We start from the raw sequence: 11,244 nt of genomic DNA, 5'->3' as shown, positions 1-11,244 counted from the left end.
CCATTTACAACCAATACAGGTAATTTCTATGGAAATATGTTTTTTAAAAAGTAGGGCTGTCAAAAAATTAATCGCATCCAAAATAAAAGTTGGTGTTTACATAATATATGTGCGTATACTCTGTATTATATATATATATATAGACACAAGCATGTATATATTTAAGAAAAATGTATTACATTTATATATAAAATATTTATATTTATATACAATATAAATTTTATAAATACAGTATGCAAATATTTCTTAAATATATACATGAATGTGTGTGTATTTATATATACATAATTATACAGAGTACACGCACATATTATGTAAACACAAACTTTTATTTTGGATGCGATTAATCGCGATTAATCTTTTGACAGCCCTATTAAAAAGCTTTTTAACCGTTATAGCAACCTATGGCCCGATTTCCATAGAAGTTTGTATGCTTTCGAATTATACGTTACATGTGCTCACCTAATTTTGTGAAGTTCTACGTAAATCAGACACAAAAAAGAAAATTCAGCCATAATCATGATTTGCCATAGAAACATAGCATTTTACATCTTTTTGACTAACACAGACGTGAAGAAATCGTCGTTAATTTAGTTTGTTTTTGTGCAAAAAAAATATTCTCGTCGCTTCATAAAATTAAGGTTGAACCACTGGCATCACATGGACTATTTTAATGATGTTTTTACCACCTTTCTGGACTTTGTTAATTACTTAGCTGTCTATGTGGGGTCAGAAAGCTCTCGGATTTCATCAAAAATATCTTATATTGTGTTCCGAAGGTCTTACGGGTTTGGAACGAGATGAGGGTGAGTAATTAATGACAGAATTTTCATTTTTGGGTGAACTATACCTTTAACATTTTAAGAGTTATGAGCGATTTCATGTTTTGATCACTGTAGCGCCATCATCAGGCCGATTGGGGCGAGCCTTGGTGACGTAGACGGGATGAGTACTAACATCCCTCAAAGTTTCAAATCTCTACGACTTACAGTTTGGTCTGCCTGATTAATTTTATGGCAGAATGTTGATCAACATTTCTAATAATTACAATAGGTTTTAGCGCTATGCGCTTGAACCCCTAATAATACTACACACAAACAGTAATGTTTAAAAGTTTTGTTTATTCTTTTAATTCAGCAAGTACTCATTAAATTGCTTAAACATAAAGACAGTAAAGACATTTAGGTCTCAATTATAAGATTTCCATTTCAAATAAAGAACTTTATAAGCTGTATAAAAATGTATCACCATTTCCACAAAAAAATATAAAAGCAGAACAACTGTTATCAACTTTGAAATAATAATAAATGTTTCTTGAGCAGCAAATCAGCATATTAGAATGATTTCTGAAGCATCATGTGACACTGAAGACTGGAGTAATTTTAAAATATATTCAAATAGAAAAGGTTATTTTAAATGGTAATAATATTTCACAATAGTACCGTTTTTACTGTATTTTTGATCAAATAAAGGTGAGAGTTTGGCTACCTGTTTGTTGTAACAAAAGAAGTTTGAAATTTGCTTAAACAGATATTATTTTTGCATTTCAGTTTTAATATTGTAGAAATTAAACACTTCTAATATCCCAGGTTTCCTCTCTTATATTAAAAAAAAATAATTTGATCACAGCCCAAGCAAATATTTATATATACACACACACACACACACACGCAAACACAATTTAAAAACACATAAAACTGTACCGCATTAAAATCAAATGTATAGCTGATTTAGCTGAAGCTATGAGACATTATATATATGTAAGGATCTAATCATAAATGCCTTTAAATTAATTACCCTGGATAATGCCATAATGTGCAATAGAAAAAGCATTTGACCTCCGAATCGTACCTGTTTGACACCTACAGTCATTCTGCAATACCCTGATTTTGATGTTCTTCCTGCTGTGCCCAATTGCATCAGCGATACGGTGCAGATTTTCCGCATGTCTGCACTTCTCCACTGCAGGTCTCGCACTGCAAGGCGGCCATGCGATAGGCCTTCCACACCGCAACATCTTGGCGGCACACCGTACCCCCACCTCTCTTCTCCTCCGCCTCATCGCGGTTGATGTCTCCTACGCAGACCCAGCCGCCTGGTGTCCCACTTCCAGTGCGGCTGCTGCCGATACTAACCGCCCACTTTGAGTGGTCCTCTGTAGCCTTGAACGTGATGCGCTGGCCTGGGGAAATTAGATCTATGTTGAGGACTTCCCAGCGTGGAGAGCAGTCAGAGGGCAGGAGGCCTGTGGAGCGACGCCAGAACTGAACCAGCAGGTCGGACTGTAGCATAGGCGCCACCCAAGAGTGATACAGGTCTGGTTATCAATGAAACGGTGAAAAAGCAATGATTACTTGTTTTTTTATAAAGTGCATACACTGAAAAAAAAAAAGATTACTGGAGTATGTTTTACTCTTTCAGACTTTCTACTTCTGTTACTGGCCAATTTACTAGCAATTTCAATTACTTTCAAAGTAAATCCTACACCATTTTTTAAGTGTAGTTTACTCAAAGCCATGTTGAACTTCTTTTAACTTGGCATGCGTTTCATGGAACGAAATTCTGAAAAACAGCAATATGCATCACAACAGTCTAAGGGCTTGATTTAATTAGGGTGAAAGCGCTAATTCCAAAAAAGCGCAGATGGGAGAGGGAAGTTCTGCGTGTGATCTACTGACAACGAGCAAATGAAAGAACACACATGCAGCAGATAATTTCCATAATTACCAATGCAATCTACCAGTAAGCGTCTGGTTTTAGACATGAGCGGTAAATAATGCCGCAAATGCCAGTAAATTGACGAGTGCAAACCTTAGAAAATCACGTTGCATGATTCATTTAAATACATTTTGCATCGGAAAGGTTCCTACAAATGCATATGCAATAAGGTCAGCCACAAAAATTGTGTCCACATCTTTTCAGTGCTAATTTTTCACTGTCTTAAGTAAATCCTGACAGTATTTTTAACACCAAAAGTGGGTTTGCGCTGACGCAAGCTGTTAGTAAATCTGGCCCCAAGATGTCAATCTAGTACATATTTGCATACAATAACTATTTTTAAAAAACGGATGCAACACATCCTCAACATGACCAGAACAGGCAGAGCTAAATGTTTAACTCTTGATCAATACATATTTGACTGGATGGCATTAAAGTGTCACTTACACCATTACATCCGTATTAAAAATGAGTCTTACCATTGGCAAATGATGCACCTTTTGCAAAGCTAATGAACTCCGTTCCAGCCAATGAGAGGAGTGACATACTGCGATTGGATGGGGAGGAGGAAGTGTTTTCCCATCTGCCCAGTGTGTGTTTACAGAGCTGAGCCATAGCAGGAACAGCAGCGGCCAGGGATCCAGGGATGCTGCAGTCATATATGTGAGGCTGATTGATCTTTAACTGCTCACCTGTGGAAAATATATTACAGGGAAATAATAAACATTGTAAGATAAAGATAATATATTACATTACCATCACAAAGACAACCCACATAGGTTAGTAAAAATAAAAATCAATATTATATGTTAGTGCTGGGCAATCGATTAATCGCATCCAAAATAAAACTTTGTGTTTACATAATATATGTGTATGTACTGTGTATAATTATTATGTATATATAAATACACAGGCATGCATGTATATATTTAAGAATGATTTATATGTATATAAATTAAAATAATTTATCTTTAATATTTTATATATAAATATAACATATATAAAATAAATACATGCATGTGTGTGTATTTATATATTCAAAATAATAATAAAGTACATACACATTTTATATTATATATATATATATATATATATATATATACACACATACACACTGATCAGGCATAACATTATGACATGATCCTTTAAAGGTCCCATGGCATGGCATTTTTCTATTATTTTATAATGTTTCCTGAGCTGTACTTATATTGTTAGTATGACTTTTACATCATAAAATGTCATAATTTAGAAATAAAAGGCATTTTTTCTATACTGCTGTTTGCCCTGTGGCTGAATGCCCTGCTTCAAGAGGCGTGTCTGCTGTGAGACTTCAGTAAAAACACCCACTGTTGTGATTGGCTGACATCTTTGCATTTTATATGAGCGGAGGGGGCGTGGTTTATCGAGGCACGAGCAGGCACGAGTCTGCCAGGGAGACGGATGGACCTGAGTTCACTTCACATCAGTTCTCAGCATGTCTGAACTGTTTTAGTTACAGCATATACTTTAGGTTATTAGTCTATTTCTAGTCGGAGGGACTGTCACTCATGTCAGAAAGTTAGTAACTTTAGTAAATTATGGATCAGCGCTGACTGGAGACGCGAACCGTTTAGAACGATTCAGTCCGATTTGGTGAACTGATTCGGTTCACTAAAAAGAACTGGTTCAAAAGAAAGATCGTTCGCGAACCGGACATCACTAATGTATCAGAGACTGAGCTCAGCGATTGCAAACAAAGTTATTTATAGTAACATTACAGCTGTCGAGATGAACGAGTTAAAAGTAAGTGTTGATAATAGCATTATTTTTAAAATAAAATAAAAGCGTCAGTGACGCGCGTTGAGTACACAGCGCAAACAAAGACACAACAGCAGTAATCGGATGTAATCCAGTTTATTGTGGGGCTAGGCTGGCTAGCCCGGATATGCTCAAGCTTACCCCCCTTCTGCTTAATCTCACGCCGCGTTTGGTGCCTCCGCTGTGGGCCAGATGCAGTACTGTGGGTCGGGGATGTTGAAGGCCGAGCTTCGGCGTGTGTGAGGTTTATCTCTGCTGATGTTGAGCAGAAACTCATGACTGTATGCACATTTTAGAACCGATAGACGCGACGAGGACGTACAAAAACACTGACTCACAAGATATAAAACACGAAAACACCGTTCTGTCTGGAGAGAGAGAAGCCGCATTGTGTGCACGAATAATAAATAATTAGCTACACATCAGAAATCACTGATCACAGATCAGAAGGAACTGAAAAAAGACTTCTGTTTTCATTTGTACATCCAAACACTGAGAAACTGCCAGCGTTCACTCGTTCACAAGCAATGATGCAATGATCTCTCGACGAGCGTTTGCATGGGCGTGCCAGATTCTCTGGGCGGAGGAAAGGGAGGAAACCGTGCCTGCTTGGACGTCAAACCAGGAGACTTCAGGATTGGCTAGTCTGGCCTGTCATTTTCTCAAAGGCAGAGAAAGACAGCCAGAACTCGGTTTTACACCGATCAACATTTCTATCCACTTGGGGACAATATTCAGGCTAGGGGAACTCATATTAATGTTGAAAAACCTCATAAAATGAAAATTTCATGCCATGGGACCTTTAATAATCCTCCTAATATTGTGAAACCCTTTTGCTGCCAAAACAGCGCTGACCCGTCGAGGCATGGACTCCACTAGACTCTAGTACTACTGTTGCCACGGTGGTGGACAGGGGTCAGCATGGGCACCCTGACTGGTCTGTGGCTATGCAGCCCCATAAGCAACAAACTGTGATGCACTGTGTATTCTGACACCTTTCTATCAGAACCAGCATTAACTTCTTGAGCAATTTGAGCTACAGTAACTCGTCTGTTTGATCGGACCACACGGGCCAGCCTTCGCTCCCCACGTGCATCAATGAGCCTCGGCCGCCCATGACCCTGTCGCCAGTTCACCACTGTTCCTTCCTTGGACCACTTTTGATAGAGACTGACCACTGCAGACCGGGAACACCCCACAAGAGCTGCAGTTTTGGAGATGCTCTGACCGAGTCGTCTAGCCATCACAATTTGGTCCTTGTCAAACTCGCTCAAATCCTTTACGCTTGCACATTTTTCCTGCTTCGAACACATCAACTTCGAGGACAAAATGTTCACTTGCTGCCTAATATATCCCACCCACTAACAGGTGCCGTGATGAAGAGATAATCAATCAGTGTTATTCACTTCACCTGTCATAAAGCCTGATCGGTGTATATGGTGTCTATTACAATATTGCTCCCCGTTTTATAGAAGAAATAAGCCACTTGAGGCCATGTATGTCTGACTGATCTTATAGCCTTGACTGCCTTGTTTCTGAGTTTCTCAACCTTGTTCCTGGTGGCACATCAACACCACATATTTAGGATCACTTCCTTATCTGACCCATCAATTTCAAGCCTTAAGAGTGTTCAATGACAAGCTAATGTTTGATAAGGAATTGTTTGAAATGTGTACCGTTAAATTGTGCTTCCTGGAACAGGGTTGGAAACACTGGCTTATTGCTTTTTTACTATTATCAGAAAGTGATAATAGTGATTTACAAACACAAGACTGAAAGGACATAAAGAAAAGCACCGTAAGAGGTGTTGTCACTATGGTTACGGTGTCAGAAGGATTACAATAATAGTCACTATGGCAACTGCATCCCATAAATGTTTTGTCTTTTGAAATTGCACATGAAAAGGTTAGTTGAGAGGAATTTCAAGCAGTGTTTCTAATATCAGACCCGCTTTAAAACAAGCATATGAAAATGTAATACATACATAAAGATCATACTAGTCTTGTTTCCTTAAACACATCTCATTCAAACATGCAGTCGTATACTGTGGCATTAAAGTACACCCAAAAAAAAAAAAAATTATATGTTAAAGAATGTTGATAACCAGTTTCAGTTCCCAATGATTTCCATTGTATGGACAAAATTTTTTTTTAACAAAATCAAAACAATGGAAGTCAATGGGAACTGAAACTGTTTAATGCACTTAATGCAAAATATGTGCAAAAACTGCATGCGTATTTATTGCTTTAGGACAATTAAAGCCACAATATGTAAAATTACACAATATGTAATTGTTTGCCACTAGAGGACGCTTATTCAAAACGAAGGCGTAGCTTGATGACACCTGGATTTCGCTGAGCTTTTATTATGCCACAGATGACCGCTTCCGCTTTTCCGGTCATGCGTACGCAGCGCTGTATTCATCATATTAGATACATTATTTGAATGTGTTGAAAGTTATGTTATATCGCTACTCTGAGTGTTCGCGCTGCGGCTAGCCAACTATGAGACTTGTTGCACACTGCAGTAAGCTAGATCGATATTAGTCATGGTAAAACATGATACTCGTGGTAAATCAAGAAAATGAGATTTAAACAATAAGACTGTGTTGAGCTATATGCCAATGATTAGTTTTCTGTCAATGACTGCATCCAAATATTTGCTCACCTGTCTAATAAAACACACAATATATTAAAGCATCTTTGATGTTTTCATGGTTTCTACAAAATAAAACCGGAAATCGAGGGTAACGCAGGTATGATGTCATTGATAGGCGACGCACACACACGGTCCGTGTCCTGGTTAAAATGGCTTATTTCTCTGGATTTAAACATTCTTGGAAACATTTGGGATAATGCAAGTATACAAGTCAACAAAATATATAACATTGTTCTAGTGGTTTTTGGATATTTTAATCCAAAAATCTTACATATTGTGCCTTTAATAAAATAGTACATTTTAAACCATCAGAATTTTGATAAAGAGGCCATATTATGCCCTTTTGCATTTTTGGGGTCCCTTAAAATTGCTTGAAATTTCAGAAAACACAAATAAATCACATATTTGCAGCTCCTCTCTTCCCAGTCTGTCAGTAACACTCGGTTTAGTTCCTGTCTCTATGAAGCTCAAAAAGCGCAATGTGCTGTGATTGGTTGGCTGGACCAGTGGGTTGTGATTTGTCAGTCGCTTCAAGCAAGTTTCGGAAACGTCACGCCCCTTACCATTTACCACGGCCCTTTTAACACACTACTGAGTACTGACGCAACTCAAACAGACTTCGTCCTTTTTTCTTTTCTTTTTGGCGTGTGTCTGGATCGAGAAATGAGTAATATTGTGATGCGTTTACTGAAACTGTGCTTACTGATATAGAGAATAACTCCCTTTGGAGTGACTTTACCGTACCTATGGTCTGAAAGCGCTCAAAAGGATATGTGACACAGATGAAGTTCTGTCCATTACTTATGCCAGAACTGGGGTATGAAAACTGGCCCGCTGATTTAGGAGGGGGGAAATGAGGTGTGCTGTGGACCAACCAGAAGCCCTGCTGCTTATCAAAGACAACAACTCCTGAAAAAAAAACAGAGCATATATTAACATGATCCACAACATAAATGTGTGTTTGAGTGCCATTAATAGCAGTGAACTGCAGTAAAACTGCACCTTTGGTGTGGCCACAAATCCTGTTTGCACCTTCAAATTGTGGTGGCTGGTCATTATATAAGATATATCCAACATCACCGCCCTGAAAGAAAGTTCAAGTACAGCTCAAAGCATAACATGACTGTATTAGACAGCAGATCAAAAGCCTTTGTGAGGAGCATGTGATCTAAAGCATAAGTTCCTCTTTTATTATGAAACAGTTATGTGCACATAAAGCCATAAATACACTTTTGAGTTTCTTGTGTGCGTGTGTTTGTTTGCATGTGTACGCAGCAAAAACACTAATGAGATTAAATAAATTAGGTATCTGAATTGTGCCACTTTTAAATGTGATAGTACAACTTTTATAATGAAACACTACATTTATAATTAAACCGTGGAATGTAAATGCCAACGCAGTGTTTTAATACTTCTGCAAAATGGGCAAAATGTGCAGACTACAGAACAGGATGAGCTGAGTAAGCTTCTGTAAAATCAATCAGGAAATCACTGTTAATGAAAAATATGTTCTGGAAAAAAGAACAAAAGCTGGTTTAAGCAAAACTGGACATTTATTTATTTTCTTTATTTAGCAAACAACTTTACAATAAAGTCATGGTGTGCTATCATAATTACATAATAGGAGCGTGACCTGTACCTCATATAAAGGTCCTACTGTTCTACCAACAGCACTTTGACTGTCATTCATTAAAGTCTTCCCATCCGTCCATCCCTCACTCTCTCCATCCATGAAAAGATACTTCAGCCCCTCCTGGACAGGATCATGACGAAGGTGTGGTAGTTTGTACAAGTAAAACCTGCAAGAGGAGACAGAAAACGAGGAAAATTTTATCCCATTGATGAGTTAATTTCAAATAAACTAGATTTATGTATTAACCTATATGTAAATTACCTTTAATAAAATTAACCTATAATAAATGATCACATTTGTACTATAAAAATATTATATTTTAATTAATGATTAAGAGTTAATAGTATTAATAATAATTAATAGTACTATCACATTAATTATCCAGGGATAGTTCACCCAAAAATGAAAATTATGTCATTAACTACTCACACTCGTGTTCATTCATCTTCTGAACACAAATTAAGATTTTTGATGAAATCTGAGAGCTTTCTGACCCTCCATTGGCAGCTACGCAACTGACAATGTGACGCTTCAAAAAGTTCATAAAGAGATTGTAAAACTAATCCAAATGAGAGGTTTAGTCCAGATTTTCTGAAGAGACTTGATCGCTTTATATGATGAACAGATTTAATTTAGGCTTTTGTTCACATAAACATTCATCAACTCACACATCAGTTGTGGTAAACAGAAGCTCAAGCATGTTTGTTTGACGTGCGAGAACCAATGAGGTTAATTCTCGTGTTACGCATCACGTTTGAGCTTCAGCGAGAACCAATGAGGTTAATTTTCGTGTTACGCATCACGTTTGAGCTTCAGCAAGAACCAATGAGGTTCATTCTCATGTTACACGTTTGAGCTTTAGCGAGAACCAATGAGGTTCATTCTCGTGTTACGCAGCACGTTTGAGCTTTAGCGAGAAACAATGAGGCTCATTCTCGTGTTACGCATCACGTTTGAGCTTTAGCGAGAACCAATGAGGTTCATTCTCGTGTTACGCATCACGTTTGAGCTTTAGTGAGAACCAATGAGGTTCATTCTCGTGTTACGCAGCACGTTTGAGCTTTGGCGAGAACCAATGAGGTTCATTCTCGTGTTACGCAGCACGTTTGAGCTTTAGCGAGAACCAATGAGGTTCATTCTCGTGTTACGCAGCGCGTTTGAGCTTTAGTGAGAACCAATGAGGTTCATTCTCGTGTTACGCAGCACGTCTGAGCTTCAGCAAGAACCAATTAGGTAGTTGCATAGCTGTCAATGGAGGGACAGAAAGCTCTCAGATTTCATCAAAAAGATCTTCATTTATGTTCCGAAGATAAACAAAAGTCTTACATTTCAAGTATTTTTTAGTTGAAGTACACTACCAAGGTTTTGGACCACTTTATTTATTTGATTACATTTTTATTTATTTTTAAATCACCATAACCTTTCAGGATTCTTTGATTAAGAAAAAAATTCAAAGAACAGAATTTATTTGAAATAGATTTTTGTAACATTATGTCTTTACTGTTACATCTTACTGCCCCCTTTTTAAACTGTGTATACAGGACACTGCTTGACATGCCATGTCAACTACCCATCATCCTTTGGTGTCACAGAAAAAAACAGGGATGTCCTCTAAGTTACTAGGACTTATTTTGTATGATATGAAAAATACTGAATAAAACATATCCAGAATACCCAAAGATGAATTTTGCCTCAGTAGACTCACTGTGATTCAAGACGAGGAATGTTATGTGTTTCTATGCCATTTAAAAATATACAAACCAGTCAACAGGTTTCCCCTGATCATCATAACATGAGATGGAGGAAAAAGCTCCTCCTGATGCAAGAAGGAGGAGCAGAACATGAAGCAACATGATGAAGATTAAAGAACCTGAAACAGTACAACAGTTTCATTTGTCTATCAGGGTAAATCAAATGTATAAAATAACAAACACCACTGTAAGTTACACGGTTGCAAACCGTCTGAATACTAACGGGAAGCTATAATGGTTTATTAATCCAATCAGTTTTTAGTTTTAATTTACGCGTTATATTTGCTTATAGTCTAATATCAAACTGTATGACTGAACTCCAAATAACTTAAGCGAAAAAAATCGATATTTAAGTATTGACAGAAATCTTATCTTTACCTTAACGAATGCAGACGTTCTGCAGAGTCAGAAGTGTCAGTGGATCAGTCCATCCGTGAGCGAAACTTTTAAATCCTCATGTTGTCACATGTAGCAGGTTCATTAGTTTTGTAGAATTAAAAGCGTGTAGATTCGCATAGCGAGAACCCAAATGGGCGGGGATTGGTGGCCATTATGTTTTCTATATTGCTCGGATAACAATTATTTTCTTATTTGAACCATTTTGCATTTTCAATTCATTGTCTATTACGAGTTTCTCACTGTCATTATTCATGTGTTGTTTATTAGCATTGACAGCGCTGCTAAAAC

General features: G+C 37.5%; 1 protein-coding gene across 1 annotated transcript; it reads right to left on the bottom strand.

The window, feature by feature from the left end:
• Positions 1 to 1,107: 1,107 nt before the first annotated feature.
• On the bottom strand, positions 1,108 to 11,244 carry dnase2 (deoxyribonuclease II, lysosomal). Its single transcript, XM_079837871.1, has 7 exons — positions 10,936 to 11,244; positions 10,568 to 10,676; positions 8,813 to 8,972; positions 8,176 to 8,257; positions 7,918 to 8,082; positions 3,198 to 3,410; positions 1,108 to 2,317 (listed from the first exon to the last, which is right to left on the bottom strand). Exons 2-7 carry the CDS (start codon positions 10,657 to 10,659, stop codon positions 1,920 to 1,922), a joined length of 1,110 nt encoding a protein of 369 aa, XP_079693997.1. The 5' UTR covers positions 10,660 to 10,676; positions 10,936 to 11,244; the 3' UTR covers positions 1,108 to 1,919.

This window comes from Gobio gobio, assembly GCF_949357685.1.
Source record: "Gobio gobio genome assembly, chromosome: 15".
In the NCBI taxonomy this organism is placed as follows: Eukaryota; Metazoa; Chordata; class Actinopteri; order Cypriniformes; family Gobionidae; genus Gobio; species Gobio gobio.
Note: the sequence above shows the minus strand (reverse complement) of the source record. Positions and strands in the feature narration are given on the sequence as shown.